Source organism: Nelumbo nucifera, chromosome 6, assembly GCF_055504915.1.
Source record: "Nelumbo nucifera cultivar China Antique chromosome 6, China Antique-T2T, whole genome shotgun sequence".
NCBI classification, from domain to species: Eukaryota; Viridiplantae; Streptophyta; class Magnoliopsida; order Proteales; family Nelumbonaceae; genus Nelumbo; species Nelumbo nucifera.
Window position 1 is genome coordinate 10351288 of NC_142654.1, and position 21720 is coordinate 10373007.

Genomic DNA, 21720 nt, shown 5'->3' on the forward strand with positions numbered 1-21720 from the left:
CTCCACCCACCAAGGCACATATTGGAAAATGGAAAACCCTATTTTCTATTTTAATTTCTTCTTATATTTAATGGAGCCCATGAAACCTCTAAATCTCTCACATGCTCATCACTAGGGAATCTCCCTTTCGAAACCCTCTTTCTTTTCTTTTCATTTCCTTCATTATTACTATTCAGCATTTCTTCAATAAATTAACCCAACTATTTTATCCACATTTATTACCCCCATTTGAAGAAAAGCTCCCAAAGGCCAACGCTACGCCCATGGCCGCGTGAATTCACTTCAGGGTTATCTCAAGTGGGCCTCACTTTTTTGGTCTGACCCACTGGCCCATTAGCATTTAATACACAAGGGGGGAGCAAGAAGTTGTCCCATCCATAGAAAAGCTCTGTCAGCTGTCGTCACTTCTCGGTGACAGTTAGTGTGACTTCGGAGTTCGGAGGGCCCAATGACGTAGTTGGGTGGTAGTTTGAATGCTGACGTGTCATCTTGTTAATAATCTAATTGCCACGTCATACGTTTCCACTTTTTACAGGCGTGACGTGGCTTATGGGGTTCCGGGCCTGGCGGAAGGCAGTGGAATGGAAGGAAGAACGTACATTTGGAATATATAGTTCTGACTACTGAGTACTGACAAAAGGCCACGTCAGCATGGACGGCCACGAAGGTGTTTTTGGGTCCGGACTCCGGGCCGTCAACGGTCTTCCCGACAGCTTTTAAACCGTTGTTTGCTTTGGCAGAGAGAAGCGTTTTTTTTTTTCTTTTTCTTTTATTGTTTCATCTCCTTTATTTGGTTTTCCTGAAAAAGGGAAAAAATCGGGGTTTAAGTAGGGTTCAAAAATAAACCAGAAGTTTCGGGATTTGGACATTTGGTTAATATAATAATTGATTATTTTATGGGGGGTTTTAGCTTTTACAGCAGGGCACCAGTTGACTGGGTTGTCCAAACGCTGGTTTTTAGGGTTCTATAAAACCGCTTTTTTGGCTTCTCGGTGGTTTATCAGGGCGGTGTGAAGACTTCCAGTGAGGGAAATTATTGACTGCTTTTACAATTATACCCTAGAGGTCAGTAGATGTTTCCATTTTAGTCCTCTTTTTTTTTCTGTGTTTTGTGGTTTCATATTAAATTCCGCCGGTATGAGCTTGTCTTACGCTACCATCCCTGGCCCGGATAAAGGAGGAAGGTTACATGCAGTCGGCACTAAAATTTTTACCAAATTCTGATGAACTTGTGATCTCATACAACAGTTTTTATTTTTTAAGAAATTAATATCAGAAGTAAATATGAGAGTTTTAGTGGGAAGCAGAATTAAATGGGGATTTTACTGGACGTTTAATTTGGTTAGGTATGGTTGCCAAGGGAATGTAAGAAAGGCGAATTAGTGAAAATAACTAAGAGAAAATCAGAGAAAATAAAAAAAAATCAAAGAAAGACTTTGTTTTCTCAAAGGCCTTTGATTGGAAAGAAAAGAAATTTATAAAAGGAATGGTCCCCATCCCCAATCCCCCATTTTATCCACTTTGCAGTCTGCACTCAAATTTCCTGCATTTTCAGATAACTTTGTGTAGAAAAATTAACTTCCATTTAAAAGAGAACTTTTGAAAATAGGAAAAATCCTGTTGTGGGTCTCACCCACTTTCTTTGTCCAACCAATGGTTTGTTTTGGGATTTTCTTGAAAATTTTAGAATTCTCTCTCAGTTTCTGGATAGTCAAACTTAGCCTTAATTGAAAGAGAAACAGAATTCTAAGTGATCCTTGGACATGAACATGTACAAAGTAATTTGAGCAAGTGTTTTTTGATTTTATATCGTGTGCTGTATTAAGGGAAAACCCACTTGGAAGAGGAATCATAGTATATATGGTTGATGAAAACAAATTTACATATTTTTTTTTTTAGAAAAGGGTTTAACATATTACAACATATCAGTGTATATTATACTCTTCATTGCTCAATTTTTTTTGTATTTTCAATTATAAATCTAAGGATGAAATGCTGTTAATTGCAAAGGAAATGTGTGTGTGTATACACACATAAACCTGAATTTGATTATGTGAGAATGAGCTTGAACTGTTCAACAGATTAAAAATCTTTTATTATTTTTCTATAATTGGCTAATAAGTTAAATTGTGTCCTTTTTTGAATTTATAAGGGTATTTCCGGTATTGGATAAAACGGCTTCTGTTACAAAGTTTTTTATAACATTGTAAGCAAAAGAGCAGTTGGTTTTTAGTTTACTTCTAACAAATTGGTTCTGGCGCGAGTTGCAGAGGAACGTTCAGATTTCAAAAAAGAAATGCTGCTTCTCATTTCTCCATTCCCTTCTTCCCTTCCTGCTCTTTGATTCTCAGCTTCAATTCTGATCTTATTATCCTTTGTTTCACCTAGTAGTTTCTCTTCTAGCTTGACTTTGTTTAAAGATAATAGAAGTACATGCATGGAAGGGAGAGAGAGCACTGTCTCTGGCTCTCCGGCTAACACTAACGCGGAGGCTGAGTCTCCGGTGAGTGGAGGCGAACCAGGAGCGGGAGCGGTGGGAGCTTCGCAAGGTGGGGTGGTGCCACAAGTGATGAACATGGCAGTAAGCATGAGTATGGAGAGAAGCCTTGGAGGAGGAGCTGTAGGGATGGACATGCTGGGCAAAAAGAAGAGAGGGAGACCAAGGAAGTATGGCTCGGACGGGAGCATAGCTTTGGCTCTCTCACCGGGCTACTCTTCATCTCCCTCCGACTTTTCTAAGCGGAATAGAGGGCGGCCACCGGGTTCCGGCAACCGGCAAATACTTGCTTCTTTAGGTGAGTCAAGGAAAAGCCAAAGAGAACATGTGGGAATTTTCCTCATGTTTTATTCTGTATAGTTGATTAAATTCTGTTTTAAGTGGTAGAAATGATTTTAATTGGATCTTAGTTTAAGAAAGCACAATAAGAAGGGAATAAATTGATTTGGGTCTTACACACCCAGACACACAACAACAAAAGAATTAAGAAGAGTTTTTCTGATTGCTATCTGTGGGAGAAAGTTATTTGTCACTGATAATTAGATGAATCGGGAATATAAAACAACTTGGTGAATTTATTGATTAGAAAGCTTTTGTTACTGGTGATGAAATAATGTGAAGAAACATCTACTGGGTTTTCTTGGAAAGGTCTAAATCTTTTCATTTTTCAAGAGATGGATGGTCAATTCATTTAAATATTTGTTCTCCAGTAGAAGAACCTTTATTTAGGTTAGATTAGGATGTTTTAATCAAATATAACTTAGTTCTTCTTACATAGAGAGTCTTTGACTGTGAAGGTGAGCTGATTGCAAATACGGCTGGAGGAAGCTTCACACCACATGTGATTACCATAAATACAGGGGAGGTAATATATCAGTTGGGAAAGCCAGTTTACATGGCATCCTTGTATGTTGATATTTTTTCATTCTTTACTCATCAAATTTAAATACTTTGGGATAAAAGATCATGTACAGAATTTGTGCATGTTTAGATTGCATGACAGGATACTACTTCGTAATTTGTAGGATGTTGCAGCAAGGATATTCTCATTTTCTCACAAGGGTCCTCGGGCCATTTGCATTCTCTCAGCCAATGGAGCTGTTTCGAATGTTACAATTCGCCAGCCTGGTTCTTCTGGTGGTATTTTGACATACGAGGTATGATCTCAACCAGTTCTTTTTGGTTATTGTTTCCCTTTTTCTTCCTGAACTTGTTTGAAATTGTTAGCAAATCTATTTCTTTGAATAGGATGCACATATCAAAGATCTCATCTTTCCTTTTTATTTTGTACAATCTACTTAAGGAGGTTTAGTTTCATGATATCTATGCTTGTGTACTTAATATCCTGTTTCTTTTTACTGTAACAGTAATGAATCCTAGTATTTTATGTACGAGTTTATGTTTTATAATAGTCCATAGGAGCAGTTTTTCAAAAGGCAATGGCATAAGCTTGTTCAAGGACCTCCAAAATGCCAAGGCTTAGCCTTTGGCGTTCATTTTGCAAAGGAAAATAGGTTAAAACGAAAAATATATAATAATTACATACAAAAACAAAGAACCATATGTTTATATGGAAAAAGAACTAGATATTCAACTGACACAAGTGTAATTTGCTGTAAATGACTCAATTAAGATATACCTTTTTGTAGGTTTATTCTTGAAAACAATGATGAGTGTCATCAATTTATATCACGGGTACAGTTTCACATCCAGACAAATGGTTTTGTAAAGGGTCATTGGACTATCTACTTTGCCTTCCAGTGAAAAAAAAAATACTTTGGTTTCTGTTAGGGAAACTTGTACTATGACATAGAAGCTCAAAAAGATTCTAAATACCCTGCATTTCATAAATATAACATTTAATTTAATGAATTTAAAATAAGTTAGAGAAGAGGAATGATATTTATTTTTTCTGTGTTCACTTTTGAAATGTCAAGATGATGTATTATGTAAATAACTGGGGGAAGAATCTCCAATAAAACTATCAAGCCAGTTAAAGAAAGACCAGAGTATGAGAGCACACAACATGTCATCATAAACAAAATCTTCATACCAAAATAAAACTGTCAAAGTACCTTTTTCTTCTCTAAGAGCAAACTCTACAATAGTCTGCCCCCTAATGCACTAAAGAGTCTAAGCAAGTGGAAGACCAAAAACATAAAGGATCCAAGACCTCATGGAGAAATTTATCTTTGGTGGGGTAGTCATGTTGATATATGAGGTTGTTCTGATCTTTCAAAACGGACCAACAAATAACAATGAAAGACCAGGGAAAGCTGGTCTTATCATGAAATGACTTGGCAGGAGACTGCGACATAAACTTATAATGAGGATCTCAATCATGTTTGATAGATGTAATATGTTTGCTGAAATAGAGCTGTCGAATGAGAGAAGAAGAAGAAGAAGAAGAAGAAGAAGAAGATATGAGATGGGCGGCAGAATTGGTTCTCAGCCAGCCCTAATCTATTATATATAACAACATTACATAATGTTACATAAATAGACCAGAATGCCCCTGATTAGTGGAGGGACACCTAGTCAAATAAACACTAAATAAGATTAGGCCCAATAACTAATGACTTAAGACCCAATAAGGATAAACATACAAATTAAGACAGCCGAACCAACACTCCCCTTCAAGCTAAGCATGGATGTCAATCATGTTTAGCTTGCCAAGTAAGTCCAAGAATTTCACTGTAGCTAGCCCTTTAGTCAGAACATCTGCAATCTGCATCTCGGAGGGAGTATAAGGGATGCAGAGTTCTCCTGAGACGATTCTTTCTCTGACAAAGTGACGGTCTATCTCAATATGTTTAGTTCTATCATGTTGCACTGGGTTATTTGCAATGTTGATGGCAGCCTTGTTGTCACAGTACAACCTGAGAGGACACTCAATCTTTATTCCAAGTTCACCAAGCAGGATCTTAAGCCATAAAAGTTCAGCAACACCATGAGTCATAGCTCGATATTCGGCCTCTGCACTAGATCTAGCAACCACATTCTGTTTTTTACTCCTCCAAGTAACTAAATTTCCTCCAACAAAGGTGCAATACCCAGAAGTAGACTTCCTGTCCCCAACTGAGCCAGCCCAATCTACATCAATATATCCTTCAACTTCAATTTTACTGTTTTTTTTGAACAGAATCCCTTTCCCCGGGCAAGACTTCAAATATCTGAGGATCCTTTCCACAGCTTTCATGTGAGGGATTTTAGGAGTGTGCATGAACTGACTGACAACATGTACAGCATAAGCAATGTCAGGGCGAGTGAGGGACAGGTAAATCAACTTCCCCACCAGCTTTTGGTATCTTTCCTTATCAAGGTAGGCCTCTCCTACTGACTCCTGTAGACCATGATTCTGTTCTATTGGAGTATCTGCTGGCCTACACCCCATCATGCCTGTCTCTTGAAGAAGATCAAGGATATATTTCTGCTGACATATATAGATGCCCTCTTTGGATCTTGCAACTTCAATCCCAAGAAAGTATCTCAGTTGGCCCAGGTCTTTGATCTCAAATTCAGCAGCCAAAACCTCCTTTAGTCTTTTAATCTCTTCCTGATCATCCCCTGTAATTACCATATCATCCACATATACAATAAGTGTTGTAAGTTTGCCATTTTTCTTCCTTATGAATAGGGTATGATCTGCCCCACTTTGAGTGTAACCCCCTTTCTTCATGGCCCCACATAGCTTCTCAAACCAAGCTCGAGGGGACTGCTTAAGGCCATATAGGGTTTTTCTCAGTCTACATACCTTCTTGCCAAACCCATAACCTGGTGGAGGATCCATGAAAACCTCTTCATGTAGGTCACCATTCAAGAAAGCATTCTTCACGTCCAACTGATGTAGCTCCCATGAGAAATTTGCAGCTAATGATAATAGAACTCGGATTGTGTTGAGTTTTGCCACCGGAGCAAAGGTTTCTTTGTAGTCGATCCCTTCTTTTTGAGTGAACCCTTTTGCTACCAGTCTAGCCTTGTACCTTTCAATGGACCCGTCCTCCCTATGCTTCACAGTGAACACCCACTTGCATCCAACAGTGCCTTTCCCTTCTGGTAGATCCACTAATTCCCAAGTCCCTGCTTTCATTAAGGCCTTCATTTCTTCATCCATAGCCTCTTTCCATTTTGGGTCAGATACTGCCTCAGAATACCTGGTAGGAACATGCACAAAAGAGAGAGCAGACACAAAAGAACAATAACAGGGAGACAAATGTGAGTAAGACACAAAATCAGCAATGGGGTGTCTGATAGTACAAGAACGGGTAGACTTACGAAGGGCAATAGGAAGATCCAAGTCAGAGGAACTGATAGGATTACCTTGAGTTTCTGAGACAGGTTGATCCGAGTCCAATTGGTTGCTGTCATGAGTTAGAGGGCCCTTCTTCCTTCTGTTGTAGGTGATTCTGATATTTCTTTGCAGCCTGCTTGAGTCTTCAGTAACATCTGCAACATCACTAGTAGTGGCTGGTACAATGGGAGCCTCACTAGATTCACCCGGGATACTATAACTAGGTGGATCAGGAGGAGAAGATGGAAGGTCTGAGGTAGAGAGAGGCACAAAGAAAGGGGGAACAGAAGAATCCTCTTCAATCCCACTAGTCTCCCCCTGAAGAGGATTCTGGGAAGAATGAAAATAGGATTGAGACTCAAAGAATACTACATCCTTTGTAACATATTTTTTCTTGGTGACTGGATCATAACACTTGTATCCCTTCTGAGTAGGAGAGTACCCCAAAAAGATTCCCTTTGTAGCCCTAGGATCCAATTTGGTCTTCTTCGGATCCTTGACATGTATAAAGCATACACACCCAAAGACTCTCGGTGGAAGAGAAAAGTCAGGAAGATGAGGGCAAAGAACCGAGAAAGGAGTTTTCATCCCCAATACCTTGGATGGCATTCGATTTATCGGGTATGATGCAGTAAGGATTGCTTGAGACCAATAGTTTTTTGGAACTTTGTGCTGAAATAGTAAGGCTCGAGCAGTCTCCAATAGGTGCTTATTCTTGCGCTCAGCAACCCCATTCTGTTGGGGGGTACTAGCACAAGATGACTGATGAATCATCCCAGCATCCTCCATAAACAGATTCAAGGACCTTTCAAAGTATTCTGCAGCATTATCTGACCTGAATTGTTTGATTTTCGTGCCAAACTGTGTTTCAATCATTTTGCAAAAAGTCATGATTACCCGCGGCACTTCTTCTCGTGTTTTTAATAAGTAGATCCATGTGCATCGAGAATAGTGATCAATAAAACTAATAAAATATCGAAAGCCATCAACAGAAATAATGGGAAAGGGGCCCCAAACATCAGAGTGGACTAAGTCAAAAGAAGCTTGAATTTCATTACTCGAAGTTGAATAAACAGTTCTACATTGCTTTGATAGTTGACAGACTTCACAAAATAACTCTTGACTTGAAACACCTTTGAATAATTCTGGAAACAATACTTCCAATGATGAAAACGGTAAATGACCTAGCCTAGCATGCCACAGATGTAAACTAGCTATTGACTCCCCATTGGACTGACTACTAGTAGCAAATGTTTGTAATGTCGAACTGATGTCTACATCAAAGTAGTAGAGACCTCCACACTCATGACCGCTCCCAATCGTTCTCTTCGTCAATCTGTCCTGAAAGACACAATGGTTAGGAAAAAAGGTTATGCTACAATTCAAATTTTTAGTAAGCTTTGAAACAGATAAGAGATTTGAAGAAAGATTGGGAACATGCAAGACAGATTTGAGTGAGAGGTCCTTGCTTAGGTCAACCCCTCCCTTCCCAGAGATGGTAGAGAGAGAACCATCAGCAACCCTCATTTTATCTTGGCCAGACATTAAATGATAGGAAAAAAATAGGGAAGACATGTGTGTCATGTGGTCAGTTGCACCAGAATCAATAATCCAAGAGGCAGGATCAATAGTACTAGTTGCACTAAAGGTAGAGACAATACCTAAACTGGTAAGGGAGGAGGATGGAAGAGAATTGGTCCTTAGACGGGCTAGGGCCCGGCTAAGTACCTCTACCTCATCGGCAGTAAAACCCAAGGACCCGGTTCCGGGGGAATTAGTAGTATGTCCCATGGAAGAGGAAGTAACTGTGGATGAGTGTTTTGAACCATCATCACTGTGACCCGTAGCCAGATTCACACTTGCAGATGACCCTTCTGATGCTTCTTATCTTTCCTCAATGCAGCTGGCTTCAAATGCGGATGGAGAACCCAACAGGTCTCTTTCACATGCCTTTCCCCTCCATAGTAGGTGCACTTCAGATGTCTCTTGTCAGAGTGTCTGTTTCCCCTTTGATTTGTAGAGATTAAGGCCGAATGTTCCACAGACTGTTCAGCTAGTTTAGTTTGAGTATCAACCTGCATCTCTTTTCTTCTCACCTCTTCATTCCTCACAAGGTAGTAAACATGATGTAAGTCTGGCATTTCATCCCTTCCCAAAATTTGGGACCTTATGCTCTCATATATAGGATCTAGGCCAGCCAGAAATTTAAATGCTCTACCCTCTTCAACTTGTTTGTCATGCTTTTCCTTGTCTCTGGCATTCTCCCAATCAATAATAAGGTGGTGATCTAACTCTTCCCATAGTCCTTCTAGTGTAGCAAAATATGTTGCAACACTCATATCTCCTTGCCTCAAGGCAGCAATGTCTTGATTCAGTCTGTAAATTCTTGCATTATTCTTTTTCTACCCATAGGTTTTAGAAACTTTTTCCCATATCTTGGCAGCCATGGAGAAATGTTGAACAGTCCTAGCTACTCTTGGAGTCATTGAGGCAAGTAGCCAGGACATAATTGTAGCATTCTCCTTGCGCCAAGCTGCATATTCAGCACTCCCCACTTCGGGTTCCTTCTTCTGCTCGTCCAAGTAACCGGTGAGTTCCCGGGATGTGATGAACAACATGACTGAGACAGACCATTCTCTGAAGTTGTACTCATCCAACAACACACTTGTGATCTGTAGGCTGTGCAGATTTGGATTCTCCAAATTAGGAGACCTTCCACAAGCCCTAACATTTCTAGAAGACACTTCCCTGGATATGGAAGACATATTCTCCTACTCGTAGAGTCAAGACTGTAAACACAATATATAATGAACTGTTTCACACTTACGGAGCTTGCTGCATTGTAAACTCAGTCCTAAGAACCCGACACAGAGCTGAAACACCGAGTACTACACTGCAGACTGTGCCCTAATTACCGTTGTCGCTGATTATAATCTGTTGTGCTACCTTCTGTTGTGTTCTAATCACTGCTGCCGCAGCCTGCAACTTGCTGTGTTAGCTTCTACTGTGTGCTAAGCACTGCTATCTCAGGTTATACTCTCACCCACGAACAGTTCTAGGACTGCTGAGATTCGTCCTTTCTCCTAGACCTGTTTTACACAGATCTATCTTAGCCGAATGGCTACAATCTGCTGTACTGCGTCTATTAGGGCATCAGCCTCTGGGTCTATCTCCCCTTGGGCCCTACAACCAAGGGAAACCCTAGATGTAGGTCCAGCTGTGTTCTGCGACCAACCCTAGGGTTTCTTTGCAGCAACCAAGAAAAAGAAGAGAGAGAGTTAATTGCGAGTAGAAGAAAAAAGGCGGCTGCTGTAACCAGTCAAAAGATTAGTGCTCTGATACCATGTTTGCTGAAATAGAGCTGTCGAATGAGAGAAGAAGAAGAAGAACAAGAAGAAGAAGATATGAGATGGGCGGCAGAATTAGTTCTCAGCCAGCCCTAATCTATTATATATGACAACATTACATAATGTTACATAAATAGACCAGAATGCCCCTGATTAGTGGAGGGACACCTAGTCAAATAAACACTAAATAAGATTAGGCCCAGTAACTAAGGCCCAATAACTAATGACTTAAGATCCAACAAGGATAAACATACAAATTAAGACAGCCGAACCAACATAATACAATATGGGGTTGATTCAAAGCACTTAACTCGAGTAAAGTTAAGCCTATGGGATGCTTTTAACTTGATCTGATAATGAAGATGAGAGTCAGAAAATTATTTGAGACCAGATGGTATCCCCAATCTTGGAAATGCATGAGAGGAAATTGCTTATTCTGCTTGAAAAAATTGTTCAACGATTTTATATATCATAGGATTATGAAAGAGTACATGGGTTGAAGTAGTGAGATATGATTTAAAGGCCCACAATAGTTGGACAAGGCTATGATGATGATGATAGCCTATAAACAAGAACAGAGAAGACATGAAATTTTATCTATTACCATGGGGCCAAACTTGAACCATTTTGGGAAATTCTGGGAGAGTGAATGTGCCAAGATTATCACATAAAGTGATAATTTTGTCCTTGTGCAATGGAGATTGGCTGTTGATATTTACTTAACCCTATATGGGATGAGTGTTCAGCCCATTTCTTTCTGCATTGATCACGGATGATTTAACTTGGCATTTGCAAGTGTAGGTCAGCTAGAGTATGTTATCTGCTGATTACAGTCCTGACATATAAGGCAAGAGAGGGAGAAATGCAAAATTACAGTATGCATGGATGATAAAGTATTGCATGGACACAGACGTGGGAGTTGGAAGCCAACGCGTGTCCAAGAATTTGACTCAGCAAGGTGGGAAAACATGGACTTGCAGACACATCTATGGAAAAACTGTATTCTATCAAAATAGTTCATATTTTTTGAATTTTAGCATTGTATACCTGCAAAAAAAAATTGCTGCCATTGTTAAGTAATGTCTGATATGAAACTGGCATCCATATTGTATGTTAGCTGTTCATTTATATCAAATAAGGTAGGAGACAAAAAGGAAAGATTATGTAGAAGTGCCCTCCAGACTCTGACTATATCTGACATGGATACATCGTTTATTTTGGAAAGTCCATGCAAGAAGCAACACTGGGATGATTTAAAATAAAAAACTTCTTCAGGTATGTTAAGAAAACAAAGTTATGGAGTAGACATTTAAAGAGAAATATGACAACAAGCCAATGGACAATGAAGACCAATCTAGCATGAGTACCCCCAAAATGAATTTTTATATATACTGATTAAACATGAAAACTGATAAATTGAATAGGATGATTCATTAAAATTACAATGCAGTCGATGAAGTTAAGATGAACCTCCTAGAGTGATGCTAACACTTACAAGCAAACCAAAGCAAAATTTTCATGTATAACTATAAAAATAGCCACAATTTTTGGAAAGAATGTTGGACTGTCAAGAAACAGCACATTCACAAAATAAACAGTTGACATGAGAATTTTTGAAATATGCAGAAAGACTAGGAAGAAATATTTGTTTATCCAAAATTGCATCTATTTTGCTCATTTTGTCAATTGCAGGTTTTGATATCTTTACATTCCTTGAGATAAACCAAGTTAAGGTGGTAAATATGATGTAGTAGGCAGAAACTTTGTCTTCTTGTCTTCAGACTGTGCCATTAAACACCTGAAGTCATCTTGGCTGTATCAACTGACATTTATCATGCATCCTTCTTAATGCCTCAAAACTATGCTTGCTATTTGCTGACTTGCTGTTCTAGTTGTCACTCCTGTGCCACTGCACCTTGGCTGGGAGAGGGATCTGTATTCGGTATAATTTTATTACTGAAAGTAGAAATTACTTATGGTGGAAGGCTGCATTGCTATGATGTCCCAAGATGCAGATACCAAATTGGGCATGGATATGGGAAATGAGGATACAATTCTCCATTTCCTAAGATACTGGTCACAGATATGGGTATAATTGCTAGTATGAAGGCAATTACCCAATGTTGGTCGCAACCATCTAGGGTGGGAGGGGTAGACTGGATATGGTCCTAACCTTTGGCATTTTTTGCACAAAGTGGCCACTCTCAGACTTAAACCCACATTCTCACATTTTCCTGATCGAGATTTTACCATCACACCAAGCAATGGACACAATATGTACGCAAGAAAGGGAACCCAGAGCCTTCTGGTGTATATACTTGGCAAACATTCTGAAAATAGTGGAATTTTAACGAGTAAACTTAGATAAGGAAGCAAGGTTTATCTAGTATACTATTTGAACCCCCTAATAGAAAATGAATTAAATTCTCAAATCTGTTTGATTATAATTCATGGTTTCTTTACTTCAAAATGAATTAACTCCTTCCTGTTTGTTGATATCTTATGGAAGAGAATAAGCTGTTTAACTTGTTTTCTAATGCAGGGCCGCTTCGAGATATTGTCCTTGACTGGGTCCTATGCAATCACTGACATTGGTGGTGGAATACGTGGTAGAACTGGTGGAATAAGTGTTTCACTGGCAGGTCCTGATGGACGTGTGATTGGTGGGGGAGTAGCAGGTTTATTAATGGCTGCTAGCCCAATCCAGGTAAGGCCTTGTCTTGTTATACCTTTACAAATAGAGTGATGAAATACCCCAGTTCTTAGCATTTCCAAATGTAATTGTCCCGGCAAGGATATTTAAGTGGCCTATTGTTCTGCACGAATGACAGCTTTCTGTGATCCCAAAATGTAACACTGTTTTACTTTTAGATCTCCAAAATATACCAGTCACTTAAACCTAGTAACAGCAGGACAAGTGCAAACCAAAAACATATGTATACACTTTGGAACTGTACCAAGTTGTAGTGGACAGAGAGAAACTCAACTGAAGCATATATTGAATACCATTGACAAGGCTATAGTAGGTAATAATTTTATCAACTAAATGACATTAAAGGTAAGGGAAATCTATGGTCCAAGTTGAGGATTGTTTATTAATGATTCATTAGGCTGCTTGTAAGTTCTAACGCTATAGGACTATGGCACCTGTCATTCTCTGTCCCACCCGAGAGATGTCTCAGGAGAAAGAGACCTGTTCTCTTTCCCTGGACTATTTGCTGTATTTATTTTGATCTTCAAGATGAAATGACAAATCACATGGTTAGGATTATATAACCGTGTTCAGGTTTGAGGTCAGAAGTGTTCTTTTAATGTTTTACTTCAGACTTGCCTTGGTACAACAAACAGCAACCTGCCACTATCAGAGACAGTGAGTGAATATATTCCCCACTACATAATTCTGTATGTTAAAGACTTCACCAATTGGTCAAGTTGTTAACTTATTCATGAGGCTTTGCAATGATTAACTGGAGGGAACTTGTATTAGAAACTCATGTCAGTACCCCTCAAAACCAGGACTTGGATGGGTCGTACCTGGCTTAATGAGGAATAGAGCTTGGTCTGGCCAATATACTGTCCTTAATGAGTAGAGGGTGCTAAAACAGTTGTTGAACTATTGCTACCATCAGCTTGAAAAGAACTGTAAAATTCATGATTTTGTTTTACCAGGTTGTGGTGGGGAGCTTCATGCCAAACAGTTACAAAGCCCACAAGCGGAGGCACCTTCTAGAACCTTCAATGGTTTCCCCAGTTCCAGGTGGCCCAGATGTTGTCACAGCAGCAAGACCGATCTCTCAAGTAATACCTGATGATGATACCTGTGTCACCCCAACATCTACATTACCAGAACAAAGCCATGGAGAAGCAGAGAACAGTGTGAGCAGTAACCCGACCACAAACTCTACTTTCCGAAGTGGTGGTTGGCATGGCTCTGAGTCAACCTTGGAACAGAAACAATCTCCAGACATTAATGTGTCTGTTCCAGGGGAATAGCACATGAAGGATGGTTTTTCTCATGGGCTAGGTGCTTCTGGAGGCTGGAAGAACAGGTAAATGAGGCTTGCTAGAAGTACATTTTATCATTGTTGTAACATTTCTGCCAAAGTCTCCAAAACTAAAGAGAACTTGTTGTGATTTTCTTATTGATTCTGTTTTCCATCTATGACATGAAGGGGTTCCTGCTTAGAGAATTGAAGAGTATATGTGCATGGAAAATTTGATGCTAATGGACATTAATACCAGAAATTTGCAAAATTTTGATGGAAATATTCTAATTCAGATTTTGATATGAAATTTAATTTCTTAAGAAGAAATTCATGCTGTCTGCCTGCAACTGATCTAAATCTCTGAACGGGTGCACTGTTTTAGGAAAGGGCCTTAACCAAGAAAAAAAAGGACTAGCTAAGTTTACTACACACCTCTTAAAAGCTAGTTTCCCATCTTGAGTGGACTATTGCAGTACCCTCTGCATTCTGGGTGGGAAATTAATTTCTACTGGTATCGGGGCGATACATTTCTATTCTTGGTATAACAGGATGCAATACATGGTGATCTTATTTCTGGATCATATTGAAAAAGTAGAGTTCTCCAAAGATCTATGTATCACAATCAATAAAGAAGAATATTAAATCTTCACAACATATGATCTGGTCATAGGGATATTAGTGGATTGGGTTAAGTACAAGCTTGGTCACCTAAAACTAATTTTCAAATGGTTTAACTGACCGGGTTGACTAATTTGAAAGAGTTGAACCTGAGCAAATAAAATAGAATAAATGAATCAGACCTAACTCTATAGCGACAACCGATTCCAACCCATGCCCAATTCTTGGTGAAGGTTACATCCACAAAATTTTCAATGTCACCACGCCACTTGCCATAGAAGTTACATGAATATTTCATTGTAAATATTTTTCATTTGTTGTAGATTCATGAAAGTCTATATTAGACATGGTCTCAGGTTTTCATTTAAAGAAAAAACATACTGGTCTAAAAAATTTAAAAAAGAGAAGGCAATTTCAAATCTTCTTTCATCATTTAGCTAACGAATTATTTTGCTTATAAAAAAAAAAAAAGAAAAAAGTGAAAGAAAAGCTGAAGCCAACAAGTCCGGTTAAGGGTTAGGTCTTCTCCAATCTAAATCCATATTTAATTTGACACATTGTAATGGGCTAGGGGGAGGGGAATGGCGATCACAATCACAGAAAATGTGCTTTCTAGTTGAAGTTACCAGTTTGCTGGGTCTCTAGCTGGCTGTAGTGGAGACTTGCAATCTAATTCCACCTTCATCAAGGGGTTTGGGAGTGCTACCCAGTTGCGTACAAGTCCAAAATCTCTTGCAAGCAAAAACTTTGTTCATATAACATTCAGCTGTACAGTGGAAATATCTTCCATATATATATATATATATAGTTGTTTTTGCTTGTCAGAGAATCCCGTTGTGTTGCATAGCCCATTTGCTTACTAGAAAAAATACATCCCTACTTGAACATGTCTTTGCATGGATCCTACCTACCTTGTTAGGATGATGATGCCTAATTCAGTTCAGGTTAAAAAGTTGGTTCATATCTTTTAGGCTCAGTTTGAATTGAGTACAAATACAAATATGTAGAATGTAAAACCTTAGGCCGAGTTTGGAAGGAGTACAAGTGCAAATATGTAGAGTGCAAAACCATATATTTTGTATGTATTTAGGCTGTACATATTTGCATCTGTATTTTGTACTCCTTCCAAACTGATTTTGTATGTATTTACACTGTATATTTGTATTTGTACTCCTTCCAAAGTGAGTCTAATAACAAACCAAATCTTATTTTAGTTTCTTGATTCAAATGAAAAGCCCCTGTACAGGTTTTGAATAAAGTTTGAGCTATTCAATTATAAATCAAACTCAGCCTAAATGCTCCAAAAATATGATAGGCGTAAGCTTCCACATCGTCAAATGGGATAAATGTAGGGATATCAATCTAAACTAAATAATGTTTAAATAAATAACGGTTTAAATTTTGAAAAATCTTATATTATTCAACAGAGCTAAATGCCAAAATTTTATGGAACCAGAAACCTTGATTCATTCCACTGGTAAATGCACATCTGCATTATTCTCTCTCTCTCTTTCTCTCTTGTTTCAATCATATTCAATCTCTCGTACAATTCTGTTGAAGAGACGCTGAACGTTGGTCCATGCCATTACTCAATATCATCACGCAAAGCTTAACTAGTGGCGGTTTTGTTGTGCAAATGTATTAATGGCTGAAGTATTGACGAGACTTTTGGTTTTCTGACTGTTCAGTTATCAACCCAACTTGATTATATCATGTTTTCCTCTTAATTCCAGAAGCGCAATCGATGGAAAATTTGGAGCAGATTAGTAGCTTGATACAAAAGTTGGTCCTTCATGAGAGTGAGAGTGATGATGATGACAAAGATGAAGGAGCGATGGTGGCATTTGTTAGGAGAAACTGACTAACTGAGTATTGGTCCTAGAAAGAAACTGCTCGTTCTTAACTTGAACGGGTTGCTGCTTCGTAGGGTTTATAAACGTGATCGGGCCAGCATTCTTTTTTTTTTTTTGGTTGCGATCTAAATGTGAATATTTATTTTGCATAAATACCTTATTTTCGGTTCAAGAATGCAAAGTGGGTTTATATTCTTTCTGTTTGGTTGAAATTGGTGCAAAACATGGGCCCATCATTAAAATGCCTTAAGCTTTTGATCAAATGCACTAATTATTGGAAGAGCACAAATGTGTATAAAAAAATGGTCACACTAATACAAAAATGTCAAAAACACATATTTTTGACCTTTTAATTATTGCATTTTTGAATGTCAAATCAGGGGAGATACATTGCTTGTATCACAAACAAACGCAGCCTCAGCCTCCAATTGTTTGCACTGCAATTTCATTTGCAGTAGTGCAAACGCATGGGAGAGTAGGTAGAAACCAGAAGAATGTAATTTCTGACACAGTAGTTTTGATTTGGGCCTCATCTTACTTTGAATGTTTTATGCAGTGTTCAAGAGGCCATTCTAAGAGGATTTTATGAAATTTTGCTTTGATAGATTCGAAGTGGGAATCTGGTATTCTGCGATGGAGTCAGTAAATCAAACGATCTTTACCTGTTTTTCATTTTATTCTCTCTCTCTCTATCTGTAATTTTAATCAATATTAGGAGGAATGTAGATACTGTCCTCGACTGTGTAATCGGACCACTGAAGCGTAGGCTGCTGTTTATTTGGGTAAGTAGAATATCATATAGATGACCAGAAAATATTTACACATGCTCTGGTGAATGAATGTTTTGTAGTAAGCATGATTTGGTAGGATCAAGAGGAATGCACCGATTCAGAATTCAAGACTTTGAGAAGAAGGAGAAGCCCATATTTCCGAAGGGGATGAAGAAGCTCTGGGAGTCAAGTATCTTTTGCTTGCACATTTTGAACTAAATAAACCCAAATGGAGAACTCAGGCTCTACTTTGAAGGCCTAACGGATGCGGATGATGTTCCCTCATACGTGGAAGAACATCCTTTTGGTCAGCCATCAATCAATTCTGCTCATCCAGATTGGAAATTATACTCGAAAATTAAAGCTAAATGGGCTTGACCGAGTCCTTTCTTAGGTGGAAGCTCTGAATGTTTTGTCTGCAGGGAACTGGGGAGTTGAATCATCCATGAATATGTCTGGTTATTAGCTTCATAAGCTTTATTTTAAATCTATGTAACTAGATCTACGTTGTTACTGAATGGAAAAACTATCAAATGGAGCAATGATTCAATGTCTCCTTTCTTAGGCTTAAACCAAAACTGCTGGTTTTTTGATGAATTTGGAACTGCTGGTTTGAATAATAGACGGTTTCAAAGGACATGACTCAGCCCCAACCCAACTGCCGTAGAAACTATGCAGAAACACCTAACCATATTCAACTTGTTTGATTTCTAGTTGGATCTCACCGGTTTAACATAATATGACCACATGCATGGGTTTCATCTGGATGAAATGGAATGAGAGATGGACTCACACTCACCTAGGCTATGTTTGGTTTGTAAAGGTAGGGAAAGGAAGGGAAATGTATAAAAATCTATACAAAGTTTGTAAAGGTTTCCTTGCCTTTCTCTACTTTACACCCACATAAATTTGGCCATAGGCATGCAAATGGATCGGATTGGATCTCATGAAATCCAAATCGAATTTGAATCCATTAACCATGTTAAATATGATCCGGATGATGATTTCATGTTCTAGATTTCTTGTATAGGTTCTGGCTCCGTTGTGTTCTGATTCCCTACATAACCCTTTAGACGTAGCTGTCATGGCTGGTAGCTTGGGTGAAGCTAGTTAGGGCTGTCAATGGATCGTTGTTGATCCAATCCTATGCAATCCAGTAAGAATCCATTATAGATGGACCAGGTCCAATCCAATTCGATGAATACTTTGGACCATTCTTGACTGCAGGACTGGTCCAATTTTTTTCATTGTTTGAATCGTCCAAACTGTTCAATGTGGTATTAGTTTAGATTGGGTTGAACCCCAAACCTGATCCATTGACACCCAGACTATTATCTTATGTCAATGGACTGGACATTGGTTCAATCCGGCCTAACCCAATATAAATCTATTACAAATCAACCAGGTCCCATCCAATTCAATAAATACTTTAGACTATTAAGTTTGGAACGATCCAATTCAATATATTTTATTGGTGCATCCAATTTATTAAAATTAATTTTGATTCTAACGAATCCAATCCCAACCTAGTCTATTGACACCCCTTAGCATTGCACTCAACCAGGATTCAACCATGTGGATGAACCGACTTAATATATGCAGTGTCAGACAATGCTATTATTAACCAAAGTACATGGTTTTTCCTACAAGGCCTCTGGTCATGCACCCTGACCTTCGGCTTGCTGTGCTTGCAAAAACTATGGTAGATTTTATTTAGGTTTCAGTGTTAAGTTATTCGTTAAGAAGGATCAAGCAGGAAAATGAAGAATGAAGAATTTTATTTAGGTTTCAAATTCAAATGCCGTTAGTTTTATCCGTAATAAAGTCAAATTTAAGGTCAATTTTGCTTTTGAGAATGTAAGAATGTAGAATCCATAAGCTGGCTAATTATGAGCATGAATTATTTCATTTGGTTAGCTGCTCCTGATTTCAATTCCTATCTAAGGATACCTCAACAGATTGCATTCTTTGAGATGAAGTTAGCCATTTGATAATGGCTATTGGATTTGAAGGAACCCCAAATGACAAGATGAAAGGATCCTATAGAATCAACGCTGCTGAGAGTTGCAGCGGTAACGATGGGAAGACGGGGGGAGAGAGAGAGAATGGAGATTTTTATCGGGTTAAAATAGGGGTATTTTTTATTTTGGGCCACGTCTAAAATGTGTCTGAATGCGTTAAGTGACGGGCCTGGGCTTTACAATTTTAAATCTGAATATCATATTTCAGAAGCAATACCAAATGAACCTAGCGTTTTAAAAGCATATATTTCAGATGTCAGACCTCTGAAACGTCGCTAACACATAGAATTAGATAATTTTGTGTTTTTTTGTTCGTATCAGACTGATATGGATCCGTATTGACCTCGTATCAGACTATTTTAGATATGTATTGACTCATACAATCTCGAAATGGATCAATATGCACTATGTATCAGCTGATACAATCCGAATTTCATTTCCCACTCTTTTTACTTTTTAAATTCAAATTCAAATTTAATTTATCACTCCACTTTTAATTAAGCCTTTGAATTTGAAATATCATTAAATGCTATTGAAGCACTACCTCTACTATTTTTGCTTTGCAGCTCAAGTGTTTCTTCGCAACAGTCCCTGAACAAAGTTAGGGTTTGCTTCTCATTCATTTGGAAGCATTGCCTATGATACTTTTGCTTTGTAATGAATCCAAATAGAGCCCATACCTCATTGTGACATCCGGTGAGTGCATATATTTTAGAAAGAAATAAAAAGGTCTGCTTGCAAAGTTTTTCAATAATGACGCTTCCATTTTGTTTAAGAGAAAACAACGAGGGTTTTGAGAGAGAGAGAGGTGCAAATGAATTGGATGATCTGATCCTATTTGGTCAAATTTCGACCACCCCCATTCGGATAGGATAATAGAATCTAATCAGAATTTGGATTCAGATTCGGATCACCTCTATTCGATCTGAGAAGATTCAATTCGATATATATGTTATATATTTATTTATATAAATATATACAATACATATATATGTTATTTATTTATTTACAAATATATTATTTATGTTGTATTTTTGCAAATTTGTTATATTATTTATTTTTTATAAAAACATATATATATATGATGAAAATAATTAAAAAAATACTTGTATTTTTTCCTTTATTTAAATTGGTATATTTTATTTCTATTTTAATAATTTATTAATTTTAAAGAAAACAAATCTGATCGAATTAGACCCAAATACCCGACTTCCCAATCAGATTTGAATTTAGATCCATGTCTAGCAGATCCAAATATGCAAATAATAGTGTCTAACCAGTTTCAAATATACCCTAATTTAAATACGACCCAATCCGTTTGCATCCCTAGAGAGAGAGAGAGAGTGTGTGTGTGTGTGTGTTACACGAGGAAGGTTCTATCACACATGGGACAATTGTAATAACATGTGTTTTAGGAAGGGAAGCAAAATGAGGTTAGGAAGAGATCTAAATTGTCGTGTCAATACATTTGAGTGCACTGTGTATCTATACTCTAAACATAGGTAATTAAGCCGTCAAGTGTAATTTGGTCAGGCCCGATTATCCCATTTGTTAACGGTAAATTGCTGAAACCTCCCTAAAGTTTCTAATTGTAGTCGAAATCTTACCTGAAGTTTGTTAATTGTAATCACCTCCCCTAAATTTTTTGACACAATTGCAAATAGATCCCTCTCTTAGAATCTTCTAAAAAGAGATACAAAATGTCAAAAATACCCATACAATTATTGTTGAGTTTGGTTTCTACATAAAAAACAATAAAAACATTATAAACAACAGAAAATAGACAATTTAAAGTTGCATCTTTACATTTGAGTGATTGATATAGAGGGTAAATTTGAAAAATAAATCAATTTCAGAAAAGGGATCGAAAGGGTTTGGGCTAGCGACTCATATGAAGAGGAAATTGGTTTGATTAAAAGTACCTGCATGGGTATTTTGGACATTTTCATGTCTTTTTTAGAAGATTTTAACAAAAGGGTTATACTTGCAATTATGTCAGAAAATTCAGTGAAGATGATTGCAATTACTAAATTTCAAGGGAAGTTTTAGCAATAACCAGAAACTTTAGGGGAGTTTTCAGTAATTTACCCCATTTGTTAATTAGTTCTGGTTATGGGTCAGTTAGGGAATCGCTTAATAATTAGTTTGGGACTTGTACACCTTAGTCACTAACTATATTTCATCCATTTACTGCTTTAGCCTTGTCCCATTGTAGTTGTAGTCTCGTAGAGCCCTTTTTCTTCATTACCTAAGAAAAAAAATAGGGTAAATTACAAAGATCCCTATAGTGGTGATAAATACCCCCTCACCATTAAGTTAGATGATAGAATGTGTTAA

General features: G+C 37.9%; 1 protein-coding gene across 2 annotated transcripts; it reads left to right on the forward strand.

Moving 5' to 3' along the window:
• Positions 1-45: 45 nt before the first annotated feature.
• On the forward strand, positions 46-16710 carry LOC104587535 (AT-hook motif nuclear-localized protein 1-like). Of its 2 annotated transcripts, XR_016077866.1 has the most exons (6): positions 46-2795; positions 3295-3362; positions 3523-3654; positions 12678-12842; positions 13805-14184; positions 16473-16710. XR_016077866.1 is itself a non-coding variant. In XM_010245185.3 (5 exons), exons 1-5 carry the CDS (start codon positions 2438-2440, stop codon positions 14126-14128), a joined length of 1047 nt encoding a protein of 348 aa, XP_010243487.1. In that variant the 5' UTR covers positions 48-2437; the 3' UTR covers positions 14129-14406. The 2 variants fall into 2 exon arrangements, 1 of the variants encoding a protein (XP_010243487.1); XM_010245185.3 differs by lacking the exon at positions 16473-16710 and having other exon boundaries at positions 48-2795; positions 13805-14406.
• The last annotated feature ends 5010 nt before the right edge of the window (positions 16711-21720 follow it).